Genomic DNA, 19,607 nt, shown 5'->3' with positions numbered 1-19,607 from the left:
TAATCTTACTGAGTCATCCAGGGGCAGTTAGCTGGTGCTCTGAAATGTCCTTTTCTGTGTGTTTTTGAAATACCAGCTCTGTGTTCTTTGTTGTGCCTGTTCCTTAATACTGACCCCATATGTCTTCTGTGACTTCTCCTTTGCAAATAGGCCTCATCTTGTAACACAATGCATCAGGACCACCACTTGAGCTCTGGGGGGGTTCCTGGGGGAGCAGAGAGACCAGAGGAGGGAAGTAGTCTTAGAAGTATCTGTCAAAAATGTGAGTTGGATCAAACCAACCAAATCAAAATATTAAGTAGTCTGAGCATATTCTTTTCTCCTTTCCTTTTGTTTTGTTCTGCTGAAGGTGTTACCTTCTGTGTACATCACAAGTGGGCTGGTGTTTCAGTTATGTTGAAGAGGCCCAAACCATGAAAGTAGTAGAAAAACTACTTTAAAACATGTCAGTCCTTTCAGATCTTCTGCATGTGTAATATGATCTAAGTGATCTTAATTTTTAAATACATCTTAATTTAAAAATATTAAAAGTTGCAGTCCTTCCCAACCCATTTCTGTTGAAGAGTGAAATGCATGATTTCGGTAGCAGAGAGCTAGTGCTAGATATGGAAGAATAATACCTGGTGCAGATTTGTTCACCCAGTGTTTTCAAAGTCTTTTTTTTTTCCCCCTGTAACACACATATCATGTATTTTATGTGTAGCATTTAGAGATGGAATTTTGGAGGATTTTGTGAAGGTGGGCTCCGAAAATAAGGTGAATCTCTCTTAACAGTGAAGAAATACATCTTGGAATATGGATAGCGATGGGTTTATTCTAAAGGGGAGGTGACATGCAAAGGCAAGACCTAAATTTCTTCTTTAGAAGAAGTCAAAATTCCATACCAATAAAAAAAAATTCACTTCCCCGAAGATTTTTTAGGCTGAACTGTATTTGTGTTGTATCACAAATAGCCAGCAGTGAAATTACTGACCTTATTCTGTGAATAGGTAGCCTGCTTTTTCTTCCCTGCTTGCTTATTTAATTTGTATAACTGCGTGTCAGAGGACAGCTAGCACTGGTTTAAAGCCTAACCCTTCTGAACAAGTGGGTCCCCTCTTGGAAGGAAAGCTCTGATGACAGTAGCTCTGTATGTGCTGGAATATATCAACTGTAAGAAGTAAAGACTCAAGATTTACCAGTTCCGTAGCTAAATAATTGAAATAGTCATATTTGTATGTCTAAAGGTATGCAATAGCCAAGTTCAAGATACTTTGTGTAACTACATGTGTGTTCAAATACATAATAAGCAGGTTAGCCCTTTTACTGCATTATAATAACAAAAACACTTTTATTTTCCTCTTTCTTTTAGTCATATTGAATGTCACTGTGCTGTTGGGGTTTTTTTGCTATAGTATGTTTATATGCCTGTTGCTGCACAACTCACACTATTTTTTCTATTGTATCAAATCAACTCTCAGTAAATCTGCTAAGCAAAGGAAGTAAATTTTAATGGAAAAACTAATGAGATGAGTGAGGAAGTATAAGCTGGTATGTGAAAATCAACAGGCATCAGTTTCCTTGTGGCTATATTAGGCATGATTGAAAGAGTCATATTTTTGAGGTGGATATTCCAGTGCATGGAGAATGGGAGTGGCAGGGGTGGGGTGGTTTTAGGTAGTTAGCTTGCCTTATGAAAGAAAATATTGATATACAATTCAGTTGACAGGTTCTGTGTATTCTTTTCTTTACTCATTTTTTTAAAATTATTTTTTGAATATGCTGATTTGCTCTCTCAGGTATCAGGTGCACAATGTGAAAAGTGGCTGGATTGTTCTTTGCACAAAGATGTGTTGTGTTTGCACAATTAAAGAATTAACACCATGCTGCTGTCACATGGGAGCTGAGGCTGTGGCTAGCAGGGAAGAGGGGGAAGAGGTGGAAAGATGAGTGCTGTGCATGTCCCAGGTAGCAGGGAAAAAGGTGCACTTTATTGTTGCTAGATTTTGGTGTGTTCTTCTATCACAAAAGATGTAGTCATGGACACATTGTATTCCTTCAGTTCCCATTTAGTAAGAAAATACGTAAATCTGAGTGGCTGTTACTGCTCTGCTTCCTCAGTTACTGAGTTACAGCCAGTGCCCAGTCGCATGGCTGGATATGGACAGTCACACAGGAAAGTGGCAAAAATGCCACACACATGCCAGGGTTTTTTCCCTTAAAAGCGTGTCTAGGTAGGAGATGGGAGAGGCTGAGAAGCCTGGAACGTGTTCACCATTTGCAGTCATGTTGTACCAAGATACTTTCCCTGTGATTAGCAGTTTTAGCTAAACTGTGAGTTTAGGTTTAAATAAAACAAACTTCCTTTTTCCTACTCCGGAAGCACAGCTGCTGCAGAGAATATGGAATGCTGTGTGTAAAACAGGAGTAAAGTACTGAACCTGTTGATGTTAAAACAATTCATAATTGTAGTGTGCTTCAGGCTATGTGACTTAAGATACATTTTAGAATATTCTATGGATAATTTATTTCAGTTTAATTGAGGCTGTGTTTGACTAGTAGCTTATCCAGAACTTTCCTCCTGCCTCTTAATAGGTTTTCTGCATAATAATTGAAGTGTTTCTGTGTACCCTTTCATATTAGCTTAGTCCAGATTTTAATTTTACTGTGCAAATTATAGGGTTTTTATTCTCTGAATTCAGTTTCATTTTTGTGTCATAATTGCAAAACTCAATTCATTTTTGAGGGTCCCTTAAGCTACTTTAGAATTGGCTTGGTTTTTCTTAACAGAAAAGCATAAATAATAGTTTGTTGGCTTTCCCAAAATACAGCAGTGGCATGATGAGATCATGCCACCTAAAAATAATGCATGACTTTGAATGAAGATATCTTACAGACAAATTGTGTTCAACATTTGTGTAATATACAAATTGGTTGGAGAAATTAAAGATATCTTTAGGTCTGAAAACTCATTAAAAAGTAAATGGGAATGGTTTTTGCAGATGACTGACTTAATTCAAATTGCTGATGAAAAATTGATGTAACAGGATACAATGTGTGTAGGGAGACTTATAAAGCTTTTCAGCAGATTAAAATACGCTACTTGTGTTTCACTGAGAAATTTACTCATCAGTCTTTCTATAGACAATCTTCTGTAAGCTTGTTCACTGAAATTATGTATTATTCTGTACAATAAACGTAGAAAATCTGTTTAATAGTTTGAATGAACAATTTGACATGTTTTGTGTTAAGATTTTCCAAAAAATTGTGTGTAGTTGAATTCATATGCAAAGAATTTAACTAAATACTTAAATGTCTACTTTAATATGCTTTATATATAATTACAGGAACATCGAAATCTTGGGAGCCTAAAATTAGAACTCCTAGCTATGCACTAGGCTACAGGTGCAGGTGTGCATGACACACTTCTCTTTGGTATCTGCTGCTCAGTTTTTATCCTTGGGTACAATACAAACATTTCCCAGAACTGTTAAATTTTAGAGAACTAAAATTTAGTGTTTCATTCTGCATTCTCACAGAGGGAGGGAGGAAGGGCTCTGGGGTAATTGCTGTGCCCGTAGCCTTGCACAAGGATGGCTCTTGGATTTGCCGCCTGTGTGTGCACAGAGGAGTGTTGCTGCCTGCAGCAAACCTTTTTGCTGGAAGTGAAGCTTGAGGGGGTGGTGCAGGGGATGGGGTTTTGGGAATGCAACACAACCTCTGGAAAAGAGGTAGGTCATCCTTTGCCCTTTCACCAGATGACAGTCTGAGTTGAATTTGGGAAAAGCAAAAAGTAAAATCTACAGAGCTGTGGCTTTGGAAATACAGACTGTCATGAGTTTTGAAAGGCGACCGAACAGAAAGGACTCGTCTTTTAGAGATGATGAAAGCATTCTAACAGTAGTAGAGACTTATGACAGTGATCAAATCTCACAATGCAGCTCCTGTGTCTAGTTAAACCAGATTGTGTGGTTTTTTGGTCTTGAACTGAAAGTCATTTCTCTGAGCCAAAACTTTGAGGTTTGAGTATTCAATAAGACGCCAGGTTATTTGCCGAAGTGGAAAACACAGTAAAAACAGTTAATTGAGTCTTCAGCTGTTCCTTCCTTCAGCTGATCCATCAGCAACTACTCAGTGAAACAAAGTTCATGCACTTGTGCTCAGAACCCAAGAAGAGTGCTGCCTTTCAAATGTCCCCTCAAGTAGCTGGACTTCCAAAGCTGTATGTGCAGGAAATGTAAGTTACTTAATGTACAGAGCGGAGTTGGCAAGGAATTTTAAAAATGGGTAACCTTGAAGAAAATACTTCAGCAATGCTTCCCTCTGAAGTTACATGAAACAGCTCAGATATGGGAATGTGCGTTTAGTTTGTTTTATTTTGTATTAAAAGGCTATTCTGTATCTGAGGTAACATGAGCATAAACCTTACAGGAGAGATTTTTTATAACAGTGTTTCTGTGTGTAGATTTGATCATTTTATGTTTGGTTTGTTTGATTATATGTATGTTCTTTGCAGGCACAAATTCGTTAGGCCTGCACATATGGTTCATAAAATACTTGTGTTCTAGTAGTATCTAAGTGTTCATTACTTGAAATTTTGCTGAAAACCCTGAAGTATGTATGTTTTACTAGAATCTCTTATTTTCGTTCAAAACTTGTGAAAACCAGAGCACTCTAATTCCTATATGGGTTTAATTATTTTGTTCACAGTATCTGTTTAGAAATACTCTTATTATCCTCTTGCATGGTACACAGTAAAAAAAGTGCAGTAGTTTAATTTTACTTCAGCATTGATAAGTATACAAAACCACATGTGTTTGTGAATGATAAGCACTTGAGTGTTTCTCCAAAATAGTTTGGAAAATATTGTTCAGAAAATAATGGTTTAGTTGCAGAAAGTGAAGTATATGTGTATGAAAGGGAAGTTTTGAGGTCCTAACTTGGAGTGCTTAGTTTTTTTAATAAAACATTCATATCAGTTCAAATAAGGGCCTATGTTACTTTGAATAGATGGGAGCTTTACTTAAGATAACCAGGTTAATTAAGATACGTTGCAGTGCTGTTTGTAGCTGCCTCAGTTTGCAGTCAAGATTCTCCTTGTGCCTGAAGATTACCTGTTACTGACTATTAATGTCAGCAATAGATTCAGCAGGACTTACCTGCTGTGCAGATTTCTTGGCAGAAGTTTAGCTTTTTGGGCTGACTGCAAGTTATTAGTCTGGTGGTAACAGAGCTGAAGTTTCTGTCTGAAATTTGCCTGGTTTTGGTACAATCTGTTTCATGTGGTCCTCAGTGCAGGTTAGTCATCTTCCTTCTCCCTCCTTGTGCCTCTCCCTCAAGGTCATAAGCCCTTAAAAATAGTAATTTGGGAGGTTTTGTCTGCTTTTAGATAATAAATGACATGTTTACCACAGCCATAAAAGGTAAAACAATAGAAATATTTTTATTACTTTATCAGATCTGACAGTACCTGAGACACGTGTTACAAGCAAATTATGGGAGTTATCACAAAGTTTCTTTTCCTTTAAGATGTCAGCTATTTTGTTACTACAACTGTGGTGTTTTCTCCCCTTTTCAAAATTTTTCAGATGTTAATGGAGAGTTGTGTTATCTTAAAATTTCTACTAAAAGTGTGCCTGTAGAGAAAGAGATCTACCAGTTAAGTTAAAACAAGGTGTACTTGCATATTTTTTACCTTAGTATGATCAAGACTAATTACCTTCTAACTAGAAGAAAAAACCCAGCTAGTACAGAGCAAATGTATTCAAGATAGCTGTTGGTGGACATTATTTGAACTTACTTGGTCCATGAAGTAAATAGTTCAAACAATCCAGATTGTGGCAGCATTCCAAAATAATGGGATCTATTTGCAATTTCCTTATATAGTACTTCTGAAACAGTTCCCTGATGTCTTAAAGGAAAACCTAGTGAATCGATAAAAGTTGGTGCATCTACTTAAGGTGGATTTGGATCAGACTCCAGAGAAGAAAAAAAAAAAAAAAAAGCTGTGTTTGGGAGTTTGTAAAGATAATAGGGAGTTATATCTGGGCGGTGAGTATAAATTTAATAGTGTAGGGCACTGTGGTTTTAATGCATTTAATATTAACTATAGTGATTAAAATTTTTCTGGAAGTATAACCAGGTTGGTGTAGTGCTGAAGGCATGTTATGCTGTTCTGTGGAATCTTTGTAGCCAAAACTTTTTACTGTTCACATCAGGCATCAGCCTACAATGTCTGTTGTAAAATTACACTTAGTGGTGAGTAGTATGTATATGTTTGTCATAAATCAGGCTTGGACTTTAAAAACTAATCTTAATAAGCAGATGTTTATGCTGAGAGTGGGAAGGAGAGAAAGAGCATTATCAGTGTTCTGGCTTAAAAATATTCCTGCAGAGCTTTTACATACTCCTTTTGCTTTTTTGATCAAGTTTTCTATTCTTTTGTCATAACCTTGATAGTTTGTTCTTTGCCATTTCACTTCTGCCCTTGGTAGTTTTGCTTTCTCTTCCTCTGATTCAGTTTTCACTCTCCTCCTTCTTTGACTTGCAATAAGCAGCCTTCTGGGAAATAGGAAACTGGTGTTCTGGTCTCTGCACACAGGCTCCCTTTACTCTCTTCCTCCAGCAGTTGCTGTCCTGGAGAAGATCTTAACCTCACTTTTTTTGTTGATATTTTATTTCATTTCTAGAAGGGATGTTGTCTTATTAGATACTAGGATAGATGGATTGTGCAATGGCCGCAGTCTGAAAAGAAACAACAAGACTTGTAGGAAATTTGATAAATTTGGGGAGTTAAAAAAGAAAAATCCTTTTGAAATAGGTAGCTGTAGTAGTCACTGAAATCTAGTGGCTAAATAAATGCAAGGTGCTGGCCTGTTCCCTGAGGTGGTTTTAGCCTGTTTTATGTCTTCTGTGTGATGTTAAGTAATAGAATTGAGAGATTAAGAGTACACAGGCACAGTTAATGAGCATGAGAATGACTTTCTTTGGTGTAGCTGTCCTGAAAGAGAGTGCTAGAAAAACTAAGAAATTATTCAATCATTTGTGTGTTTCTGCAATGTGTTTCAGAGAAAAAGAGATGGCAGATCAGTGTAAGAAAGTTTTCCAGATGAGGTGTGCTGAGCTCCATTTAACTTGATGTACAATATGCCAAATTATCTATTATTGCTTTTTCTTTTTTTGTTAGAAAATGATGCTACACTGACTTTTTTCAAGTAAGAAGCATTTTCCTTATTACATGCTCAACAAGTGATGCAGTTATCTCAGAACTGTGTATGGCATGGGCTTGTTCTAGTCTTGATAAAGAGTGCAGTAATGCATCATTTAAAGTTACTTTTTAAAAACTCAGTTACATTTGAAAGGAGAAGTGAATTCTGGAGGTCACAATGTCCAGTGGCTTCCTATTATGGAGGTAAATGAAGTTTTTTTACTTTCTGGTGTTAATAGAATTAATGTAACTAACAGGTCTTATAATAGTATCTGTATGTTGATACTATGAATACTGTATTTATGGAAAAATACATGGAAAGTTTAAGTCCTGATTTAAATTTTTAGTGTGACCTTGAAAAATATTCCCAGATGCCCAGCTTTGAAAGAGGAGCATATGAATCACGGTTGCCAGGCTCTTCCTTGAGAGGCACAGGCTTTACATAGTGAAGTATTTCAAAAAGTCATCTTCAAACCAAGACTAACAGTGCATTTGGATGACACTGGTGAAATACTATAAACTTCATTAGACTTTTAAATAGAAATGTCATGTAGTGGATTAGGTATAAAGTATTAGATGTTAGAACATCAACTGCATGATATATGTGAACTTTCATAAGTGGCTGACAGGACAGAAAAATTAGGCATCCATCACCTACTCCTGGTACATACTTACTATGTAAGTTTTGTTAAACTGTTCTGTATATTGTTCTCTAAAATTTGCATGGTCTAATTTGTCATTCCTCTAACAGTACCACATACGTGTTTGTCCTGTTGTAACACAGAAAGAGAAGCAAGATTTCCCTGAAACCTACTCTTCCCCTGCTCAACTAATTGACAGTGAGGCACATTAAAGATGTGAGAGCTTACCTGCCTAAGAATGAGGCTCCTGAGTTGGGAAGTGTGGACTTGGGTTTCTTCCAGTTGCCTTAACTGATCTTGGTTGCATCACACTCCTTACAGTTCCCAACGCCATTGTTAAATTGCATTTAGGCCTCTAAACTTTGCTACTCCCTTACTAGTTATGTGACACTAAACCGTGCTGTAAATCAAATCCCTCCTGATGGGGGAGAATATTTTAAAGTCCTTGCAAGGAGTTTCAAAGAATAAACCCAGACTTTTCCTTGAGTTTCAGTGCTGCCAGATAGTTGTTTATTAAGTTTTATCAGAGGAACAGAGCCACTAGCGTGACCCAGGCATAACATAGAGCACAGAAAGCAGGAGAGAAGTCAAATTATCAAGATTTACACAGCCTTTTAAAGATAATTTAACCAATGGTTACTAGAAACATATATTGTTTTTACTTTCCTACCAATTATTCAGTAACACGGCCAGGAACTGTGCAATTCTTTATCCAATCATCCGAAATTACTTTTACTGCAGAATATGGAGTAGCAGTAGTAGAAGAAGAGGGTTTGGAGAACAACAACAATCCTCCATTTTGATATTTTTTGCTCTTATCTATTTACTACAAAGAGAAGCCCAAAACCTCTAAATTTTTCACCCTGTGACAATCTTACATAGTAGTCTATCACCTAATTCACACCAGTGTATTTTCTAGTTCTTGTCTGATCGTTGGTAATTTTGTCCAAGGTTGGAAGTCAAAACAGTGTTGTTCAGGGGGGTAAAACCCTTCAAAACAGGCAGAGAAATACTCTCAGTACTCTGGGTTGCTACAGTTGTGTCCAGATGTTGCTCTAATATCAGTGCTGTAGGAGACCACTGTGGGTTACAAGATCTTACACTGATTTGTGTGATCTGGCTGGAGTCTTGTGCACGACTTCCTTTGAAATCAGGTTGTGATTTTGGGTGTGCAGCAAATAACTTTTCTCAGTGTCAAGTGGTTTTACTCTTAGAATGGTCCTTTGTGAGTTTGTGTATTTCCTGGTATTCTGTCATTGCTTTGTGTCACTTGGAGCTAAGATTTTAAAACTGAAGGTGTTTTCACAGTGTAAAGGACCTTTGTAAATTATTCAGATTTCTTGGGATCCTCAAACTGAAATAGGAAAGCACTTTCGTTTACGTCAATTTCTGTCAATTTGTCTCAGTTGCCATTTAAAATTGTAGTTCTGTATTGCCAGCAAATATTCCTAGAAGGTTTCTTAGAGGGATGGTACATGGATGTGGTGTTTGTCATTGGTGTGAAGGAGCGCTTTATCTTGCAATCCTCCTCTCCTGTTACCGATTCCCCCTGCATTCAGTACAAGTTGGTGTAAAGGCTGACAATCCAGCCTGAAAGGTACAGCTATAGGAACGGGTTCCAGGGTGTGGATTTACCGTTCCCTAGGCATCACACAGGAGTAGCCTCTCTGTGGGCTATTAACAACGTAAATATCAGGCAGTGTATGCTGTCACTGTCCCATTGACCCTGGAGTATTTGCTTGTGTGTATAAACTTTGATACATGGGCATATCCAAAGATGATACTCTTGCATGAAATATTAGCAATGAAATTTAAGCTTATACTTGTTTTCTTACGTAGCTTAATATTACATCACAGAAAGTAGATATTGAAAAATAGTTTATTTTTTTCCTATCTGATTTTCAGCATATATTTACTAGTTTCACCTAGTTTGCAGTAGTTGGTTGTGCCAGAGGTTTTAATATTTTTTTCAATAAATATCATATAAATAAATAAGCAAGAGTTGCCACTTAAAGAAGTGCAAATCAGATTATATGTTTATTTGATGTAACCTCAGTTGCAAAAAGGTGCCTGTGACTTAGGTGAAGGTGGCTGTGATCTCTCTCAGTCAAGTCAGACGTCTTCGGTCATTGCATTTGCATCCAACTGCAAAATCCAGTTAGGGCTGTTATTGCAGGTGTCATGCTTAATTTTGATGTAGCACTAGTAAGATTTTTGGAACATGTGGGATAGACCTTATGTCTTTTAAAAGAAAGTATTTAATTTTTTATGATGAAGGTACATACTAATTCTGGGAGTAGTTTTGGTGTGGATATGTTCTCTGTCTGTGAGAAACAAAGTGGACAGGGCTGACGGTGTCTTTCTGCCAGTGGTTGCCTAGTGTTATGGCATACTCAATGTGCAACACAATTTATTTCATAATTGCTTTTCTATCAATGAACAAAACAGTGGATGTTGCTAAAAGTATACATAGGCAAATTAGTAGCTGTAAAACAAAACTCTGGGGTCAGTTCTAGCGCAGGAGTAAATAAGTTTAACTTAGAAAATAATTACTGTTGAGACAAATCTATTATTTGAGGGTTTTTATAAGAAAGTAAGTTTGCTTATGTCAATTTTTAACCTTTAAATAGTGTTACAGATCCCTTAGCCACATATTATGTTTGCAGTTTCCTTTTTTTTGTCTTTTAATGATTGAATAACATTTTTAGTTATATAAATGTACTATACCTTTAAGTTGTGTAGTAAATGCTGTATTTATTACTCCAGTAGTCTCTGAATGCAATTATAACTGTTAAATATATTCTTAACAAACTGTATTCTTAAAAACAAAATCGTAGAAACTAATTTTATTAGTAAAAGTCTCCAAGTATGTCTTTTATCTCTGCAATCCACACATGCTCTGACAGACTGTTATCTCTAGTTCTCTCTCCTGTATAGCTGTTACACAGATCTCTGGCACCAGATGGCTGGACTATAATGCACTGTTAAACAAATAAAACCATTAGGCATATAATTCTGCCTGGTAAATGACTGTGTGTTTAAAATGGTTTTTAAAAAATTGATAGCAAATGAAGTTCACTTTTGAATTCATTTAATGACACTGGAATAAAATCCGAACCCCTTTTCAGAATACATAAAACATCCCCACTTCTGTTGTGTTTGTCTCAATTGAAGTCAGTCTTTTTTTATTGCATTCTTGCATCTGGTATAAAATAATCAGTCCTAAATCAGTTTTCTAATAGATGTTTTCTACAAGTAATCACTCATTTTACATTTTTCTTTGTAGGAAGATTTTTGCTTTTGTAATACTCCAGCACAAAATTATCTATTGAATTATATGCTCTTTTCTCCTCATTTTCAAATTTGATACAAATGTCTCTAAAATTATGATTCAACACTAGTGTCATGGCTCTGTAATTAAACTGTTTTTCTATAATTGTCAGCAGCTGAGAGATGCCATTTTGTCTTTTTGTTTTTAGATATGCCAATATTTGGTCTTTGCCCGGCTCATGATGATTTCTATTTGGTGATGTGTAACCACTGTAATCAGGTCGTAAAACCACAGGCATTTCAATCACATTATGGTAAGTGCTTAACTATTTTTAATAATTAAGGGTGAGGTTAAATCAGGATTAAGCCTGGCAATTTTTTTTTTTAATTGATGGTACATAGATCATTACATTATAAAAAATGTCAAAGAACATAACCTACCTGTATTTAATAATTTTATATACATTGTAATGCAGTTACGTATAGATCTTGTTATTTTAAATTTTTTAATGCTTTCTTGAAATGCTGCATAGCTACAGTTCAGTTTCAAAATGACATCTAGTGTATTTCACAGCCAATATGTGTAGTGTGTTTGTCTCTGTGTCATTTCTCTTTGTGTATTTACACAGATTATTTTTACATGGGTTCTAGTACAGTGTGAATTCTGAACTGAAGCTGAAAGCTAAACTTACAGTGAAATTTGTAAAACGTAGTAGACTTCTAATACCCAGTAAGCTTATTTATTTATTTTCAGAATTATCAGTTTGTATTTGTTTTACTAGCCCAGTGGTTTTGTATATAAACTATGTGGGGAAGCTCTTGTGTTGGTTGGCCAGTGTTTAGAGAGGACTAAGAAAATGTGAAGTGCTATGCCAGTTCAAGTGCTCAGTTACTTCCTCCAGGCCTGACTGGAGGTGGTTGGCAGTTCTGCTTTTCCATGCTCGCCTCAAGACTAGAAATTAACCTCGAACAATTTCATGCCAGTATTTGGATAGGAGGTTTTTTGGAATTCAGCTTTTTTTTCTGAAGAAATTCATCAGATATTTTCTGACCAACTCCTAATAAACATGGTGGACAAAGCATCTTCTGAACTAGTCCTTCCTCCCCAGGTGTGCGTGTATTTGTACATGGTCTCTTTTCTCTAGGCCAGTGCACCTACGGATTGGCTTGGTGTTTATAAGGATATGGGCTGGGTATGGGCAGGGAGCTTCTTCTGGTGTTGAGAAAAATGGATAACCTCTCATGCATCTTAAATAATCCAACGTTTTGGCAAGAAAATATATACTCACTTCTGGTTCCTTGAGACTGGAGAAGGGCTGTGCAGAGGGTGAACTACTTACCCTTTCTCCCTCTCGCTTGGCTTTGTGTTCTATTGCCTTATGGATTATAGCCCTACCCTTGCTGCTGGATCCTGCAATTGTGTCACAAAGAGTGACTCGGAGAAGAACCTGAATAAGTTTTGTGTCATAATTCTTAATAGTTTGCTTGTTATTCTGTGGGTGGCTGTGCTAATTTTTTTTTTAAAACCCACAGTTTTTTGGATATAAGTCTCCAGAGCTGTTGGGAACCAGAAGAAGAAAAGGCCATCTGCTCTTCTTGCTCTGGTTGCTATACGCCTTTTTGTTAGCCAGGAACAAGTATACCCCTTGCCAGTGAGATTCCTCACGTGTCACTGAATATAAGCTTAAGATGTCCAATAACTCCTTCTAAAATTTCATATTAAACTGATTCTGATGGCTAAAAATAAATTTATGGGGGAGGACTAGATGATGCAGAGTTCTGAGTGGTGGCATATTGAATATTTCATCTTGAGGTCAGTAATATGGTAGTGATGGAGAGCTGTGGATAGCTGCAGACACCTAAGGTTGTCTTTGTGAAATGAGGAGATCTCTAAAGTCTGACAAACTGGCGTCTGTATGGTAGGAACCAGCATTGTGTTTGCCCTTATGGACAGGTGGCAGAAGCAGCTCAGGAGCTGAATAGAAGCAGCATTATGTCTTGAGCATAGACATGAAAACATGGCATGTTTTAATGCTGCTTGTACTGCTGTTAGACTTGTTATGTCAAGTTAACTGAAACTCTTCTGTAAGTACTGTTTGCAATTTAAAAGGCGCAGAGTGAACAGGGAACTGCAAAATGAAGGTATGAAAGTATTTTTAAAAGTTGTAATAAATACTAACATAATGTTTCTATTCTGTATCACTCTGTAGAAGTGTGATCTCTAAATGTGAAAACTTCTCTAATGCAAACCTTACATCAGTGGCAGATTCATACTCTTAAGAGAAGTGTAGAAGGAGGAGATAGAAATGATGAGGTTATTCTTAGTATTTCTTAAGCTTGTTCTGAACAATGAAGAATCTTGGCACGGGCTGTGGCGTGCAGAGGAAACAGGTGGGGTCATTCCAATGAGAAAAACAGGCTTGGGTGGGGTGAACATCATTAAAGGACCTTAGTTTGCCAAACTAATCGCCTCAGAAACGTAAGAAGGCTGACTTGGTGATTTTGTGTAGCACTAGTTCTCAAAGCCTTATATCAGCCTTCCCGTTTTTGAAATCCGTATGCAGTTGTCCCTTAATTTATAAAATTAAATGTGAAAGCTGATAAGTATGTCAGGTGATAGATTACCAGACAATGATCTATTTTTTTTTAAACCCTGTATAGCTCAGGAGAAGGAAGTTGCTGAATCTTCAAAAAACTTGGTTATTTTAAAACAGAAAGTGTGGTGTTGTGATAACAAGAAAGTAAAGCACCCTTTGGATTCACCACAGTCAGTTTACTCTGAATTAAGTTTTTTATTGATGATATGATTTCAGGGATTGAAAAATTCTGAAAATTTGCAGTCCATCCATGTATCTTTTTGTGATATTCTTAGGGTCTTTTAATTGCTGCCAGAGAAGTATTAATCTCTTAAAATATTCTACAGCTCCTGGTTGTGTATGTTGCTGTGTATGTTGCTGGTACTTGGTGTTCTTTGAAATTTGTCATGTGGATTTTTGTTTTCTAAAGTAGTAGAATATGCTCTGTTAAAATGTCACTTTTGTCAAAGGAAAGCTAAACAAACTATTAGTTAAACGTAATGAGCTAATTAATTTCTTCCAAAGCATATTTGTGATTAAACTACTTAACTAGGTAGGCTGAAAGTGCTTTGCAGGACGTATGCTGGCTTTTTTCTTTGGATCACAAGTAGTCAGAAATAATTTAAATGCAACCTTATTAATTAGAACCTTTTTAGTAAAATACTTTATTGATACAAATGACAGATTTGTGTATGTAACTGATTCTTTTCTATTTCATGCATTTGACTAGGAAAGATATTAATGCAAAATTAAATTCTACTTTTTTAGGCAATCCAAATGTGTTTGAGCTATGAATTTCCATTTTAATAATTTATTCAATAGTGTTGGTATATGTATTATGCTTGATTTGTAGAGTTGGTATCCATAACTGTTGAGCTTTTGATGGGACACCCTTCCTTCTCAGACCAGGGTAAGAGAGCAGAGGAGGCTGCTGTTCTGCTAAGTTCTTTATTTCATAGTCTCACAGCTTTCTTGAAGGCAGAGTTCGAAGGAGGTTACATGATAAAGGCAAGCAGAAACAGCAAACAGCAGGCAGAAACAGCTTCTTCTTCCATACGCTCTATATGCTCTGTACTCTATGTATTTTTTCTTACAGAAGTGTGGATTATATTTGTTAACTGACCAGTAAGATGAACACACGATTCTAGTTTTCCTTTCTTAACCTATCCTGGTCTAATTCTAACAATAGTAAGCCTTACACCAGTGTTACACAGATTTGTGTATACAGTTTCTATCAGCTCTTATTGTTTATGTGAACACTCTATCTAAAAAATGTGAACAGTACAATTCTATCTATATTTTGTCTAAAGTAAAGAATTCTGTGAAAAGGTAACACTGCTGCAGCAAGAACTGTGTTTAAGGTCTCTGCTACAGCTTTCTAATGTTTAAGGCACTTAGCATAATATATTTCTACTAAAAGTTAAAAATCTGTATTTCTATTTCACTTTGGTGCGGCTTCATGTATCTCAGCTTGTCCAAAGGTTTTAATTCAACCCGTATGTTTTGGCTTCCCTCTGGGCCTGAGTCCAGAGGAGCTTTCACTCCAACACATAACACCACATGCAGGTTTGTTTTTTAGAGCAATCTAACCTAATGAGATATCAGAAGTCAAATTGTGGTATTCCTTCCAGTCTGGGTATAGTATCTGGCTGGCAGTGCAGTCCAATGGCTTTAGGCCCTTGGCTTAGGGTGGTAGCACTGCTGGGGACATGGTGGGGCCGGAGCATGCCAGCCAGCCAAGGAAGAGTTGTTCTGTCAGATCACAGCTGTTTTCATTTGGGGGGCCAGGCAAGTGATTGAAGTCCTTCATTGCTACTATTCCTGCTGTTGTTCTGTGAATGGCTACACTTTCATGGTATCAGCATCTTCCTTCGATGAGTCAAGATCAGTTCAGAGGTGAAAGATGTAAAAAAGATATAATGTTCAGGCATTGAATCTTGTGGGTGAAACACCTGAGATCACTTATATGACCTATTCCCAGAAAGTGTTTTTCTCCAGGAGTATTTCTCTGCACTCTGGATGATCATGTGCCAGGTGTCATGCTCCTCGGGGCAACGGGATGTGCCTGTCTCCCTTTTGATTTCCATTCTCTCCTTCCCAGAGACATGTTAGATACAGTTCTTGTGCTGCACCCAAAGGTTGCTCTCTGAGGAAGCCATTGCGACAGTTATTTCAGGTTGTTCGTGGAAACCCTGAAGTGCTGTGGTTTTTAGGCTGTGTAACCTTTTGTTGGCATTTCAGCTGTTCCACAGGTTTATCTCATCTCCCTGTGGTTATCAGCCTCCTGGCTGATGGGAGCTGCTTCTCTGCCCTGTCTGGGCTGCTCTGTTGCTCAGAGAGAACTCAGCAGTGTGAAAGTAGCATCAGCATAGAGATGTGTGGAGTTTTTTTCCTTCTACTTCCCTTATGGGTTTTTTTTCAGAGGTTGTTTTTTCTCTCTGTGCCTTAGTATCCATGAATACAAAATAAGGTTAAACTCTCAGCAATAATAATGAAGGCTACCTGTAAAACTTACACTGAGAGTGCCTGTGACTCATGTAGTGATTGTGAAAACCATGAATACAGTACATGATGGAAAGAGATTATGATGGTGTGTTGGGCTGTTGAGCTATTAAAAAGCTATGTTGAGTATATTGATTAACTTCCATGGGTTTGGGATGGTGGCAAAGGTGAGCAACCACAGTGAGCTTTGCCTGCTGCTGCTGCTGTCCTGAGAGCTGGTGGGGAGTTACTTAAACATTTTGGTTTCCAATCAGTGCAGGCTTAAATCTGAGGTATAGGAATCAGAAGCAGGGTTACTGTACAGATATGTCCATCTATTGTGGTTTCTAGGAGGTTGTGGAATTGGAATAGAGAAGTCATCACACAACCGTATACTCGGAGGGCAGATCCTGGCCGTAGAGAAAGAGATGTTTGCTGGTTACTTGGGTCCATTCTCCGAGTCTGGGTGAGATCTTTTGTGATTCTCCATCTAATTTTATAACCAAGGTCCTTCCTCCCTCAGCCAGGGCCCACAACCACCTTTCATTTGCAGGTCTCCACTTTGGGAGTCCTACGGGTTTTTTTGGTGTTAAGCGCCTGGATTCAGAGAGAACATGTGATACTTGTGATTTCAATTGGGAAAAATGATCTGTTAACTATCTCTGTCATTGTGGTGATGTATTTTGGATGTGTATCATACATAACTTAAGTATTACAGTCCCTGCAGCACTACATGTTCGGGTTCTTCTCACACTATGAATCGAATGTAAATTTGTCCTATATTTTTGTTAAATTTAGCAGCAGCTAATTGTTCTGAAAAATCTGACAGTATTTAATATTTTTAAGTTGTATTTTTTGAAGTATTTTGTATATGTATTGCTTGTTTAGAGTAGAATAAGAGAGTGTGTTTAGCATGGATTCATGGATTATGAAGTCAAAGAGAAAGTGTCTGTACTAGGCAGCATTTAAAGCTGATAAGAAAAGAAAGGAATGTACTGAATCTTGTTCCAAAGCCATTAGACCTGAGGATTGGGTTGTTTGTTGCTTGGTTTTTGGGTTGGTTTTTTTGTGTGTGTGTGTGTGGGTTTTTTTCCCCTCATGGAACATTGCTTGAGCTCATCCTCATTTTGGAGGGATAAGCCTTCATTATGGCCTGCATACTTCTGGCAGCAAGCAATTTGTTTCAGCAATTAATGTCCACTGTTCACGGAAGTATTTTTAAAGCAGTGTGAAAAGTTTTTTTTAAATCATAAGAATTTTCTTGGGTATCAGTGATCTTCTGTAGGAGTCTAACAACCAAAATAAATCTGAATATTCTGTGGTGTGTCACAGATGTGCTGAAGCAATCTGCCAAGCATATTGCCAAACGTGCACAGGTGGCATTTGGCATATTATGGCTCCAGTTAATGTGTATGTTTAAACAAATTATCATTGGCAGCTTCTGTTCAGGAGCTCCTGTTTAAATGCACAGTCTCACAGTAATTCACACAGTCCAAGTTCCAGGAGCTGGATCTTAATCTGTGGGTCCAGCAACTAGTTTAATTTCTTGGTAGAGATTTGTGAAATTCTGTACCTTTTGCAAGAATCATCTTGGCATATAGCAGGGAATGTGCTCAGCGGTCAGCACAGAATTCGTTTCAGAAGGAAAAGAAACGTTTCAGCTGACTATTAAGTAATTTTTAAATAATGCATAATTAAATAAGAAATTATTATAATGTGGAAAGAAACTCTGTAAACGTATTTTGAGCTTTGAAATGTGCACCCCCAAGCCATTAGCTGAATACCAAATGTGCTATGCAGATTTTATGGAGCAGTGGAGTTCGGTGCTGTGGTTACTTGTATCATTACAAACTGTTCACATGCAGAAAATTATTTTTGTACACAGAATGGCTGTGGTCTTTGTTTATTACATGAAAGCACAGGGAGTCTGAGAAGTTGATGGCAGTTTTCTAGTAAAACTTCCTCCTTTTTTGTGAGTACGTGGTTTGTCAAGCTCTAGTTGAAGAAATAAAGCAAATTTTAAGTATCAGCTAAGAACAGAAGTGATGTTTAGCTTCAGATTTAAGAGATACTGATTATTCAGTTTACTGCTTACCGTGTTACTCATGTTATTCTCTCTACAGTACTGTGTGTGCTAAAATACTACAGACTTCAAGTGCTTGATGTGCTTTAGGCTCTTCTTACTTTTGGTTATTGTGAAATGAATTTTATGCTGTTCTGCCACAGCAGAAGGTCTAGGTGCAAAAATCCTTCTGGTTTAATATTGGCTGAAGAGAGAGTATTTTTTTTTATTATTCTATCCTTACTGAAATGTTAAAGTATTTAAAACAAGTCTAACATACAAAATTAGCAAGGGTTCCATGAGAACCCTGCTCCTTTGTAGTGATCTTCTTGCTGGGTATTTGCTTGGAGACTGGGACTGACTGCTTGCTTTTCAAAGTAAATGCTGATGGGGAAGAACAAGTGGAAAGAAAGAATAGTATTTATCTTTGTGGGAAAAGAAGAAGCAGTGCCATGTTCACTGTCACAGAAATAGTTGTTCAGCAAGAGGGAGAAAGTGTGTAGATTGGAATGAGATCTAAAGAGGACAAGTAATTCCAGTAAAAAGTAGCTATTGAGTGTATTTGACTACAGCTTCACTTTGAAAGAAGCCACCCGGGATAGTTGCATCCAGTCTACAATTAAAAGTAACTGACAATGAGAGACTTAACCAATCTAGAAGTCAAGGTTGAGTTTCATCACTCAAAACTCATTTTGTGAGAGGAAATGGCATGTGGAGCAGGGCACAGCTCTCCCAACCATCATTCCAGATATTTTGCAGGTTCAGGGAAGGCCGTTTTGCATCAGCTTACGTGATCCACATCCTTGGAAGGTTTCCTTCACAGCTAAAAGGGTTCTTTCTACTGCCTAAGCCACTCCTCCAGGCTGGAGCCCAGCCAGGGGAGGTGGCCTGCACTGAGGACAGGCCATGGGCGCTCAGGGTCTGGCACACTGCCCTAAGCTGAATGCAGGAGAATGAGGCTGCAACCTGTTTGAGAGCTGAGGAGGTGGAAGAAGCCCAAGTTGAAGTAAAAAAGAGACAAATTTCTGCTGTTCTGGAGAGATGGGAATGTGTCAGAGCCATGGAGATACGAACTTGGTCTTGGAAGGTGGGATTAGAAGTAGTTTAATTTCAAAAGCTAACCACATAGAGATCAATTATTTATAAGGACTTTCTCATTTAGTTTTTGGGGAGAAGTGTGTGTTCTCATGAACTGTGTCATTTATTCCAAGAACTGCAAACCTCAGATGAACACCACAGCGCTTTGTGATTCCAGGGAGGAGTGTTCTGGGAAGCTTGTAAAATTGTTTTGAGTATTGAACTGTCACAAAGAAAATAATTTTTTGGTTGTTTTTTTGCCTTTTTTTTCCCATGGAAGTACATAGTTTCCAGTTGCACACACTGTGTACCCT

At 37.5% G+C, this 19,607-nt stretch overlaps 1 protein-coding gene across 4 annotated transcripts in view; it reads left to right on the top strand.

Moving 5' to 3' along the window:
- The window catches only part of ATXN7 (ataxin 7), an 89,012-nt gene that overhangs the window by 39,996 nt on the left and 29,409 nt on the right, over window positions 1-19,607 (top strand). For 3 of the 4 annotated variants that reach the window (XM_032121369.1, XM_032121368.1, XM_032121366.1), the window contains one exon: window positions 11,307-11,411. The exons of the other annotated variant lie outside the window; for it this stretch is intronic. In XM_032121369.1, coding sequence (XP_031977260.1) covers window positions 11,307-11,411 — 105 coding nt within the window. The remainder of the gene's footprint in view (window positions 1-11,306; window positions 11,412-19,607) is intronic. 4 annotated transcript variants of the gene reach the window in all.

The sequence above is a fragment of the Corvus moneduloides genome, chromosome 11, assembly GCF_009650955.1.
Source record: "Corvus moneduloides isolate bCorMon1 chromosome 11, bCorMon1.pri, whole genome shotgun sequence".
Classification (NCBI taxonomy): domain Eukaryota; kingdom Metazoa; phylum Chordata; class Aves; order Passeriformes; family Corvidae; genus Corvus; species Corvus moneduloides.
This window is presented reverse-complemented; position numbering and strand designations above follow the sequence as displayed.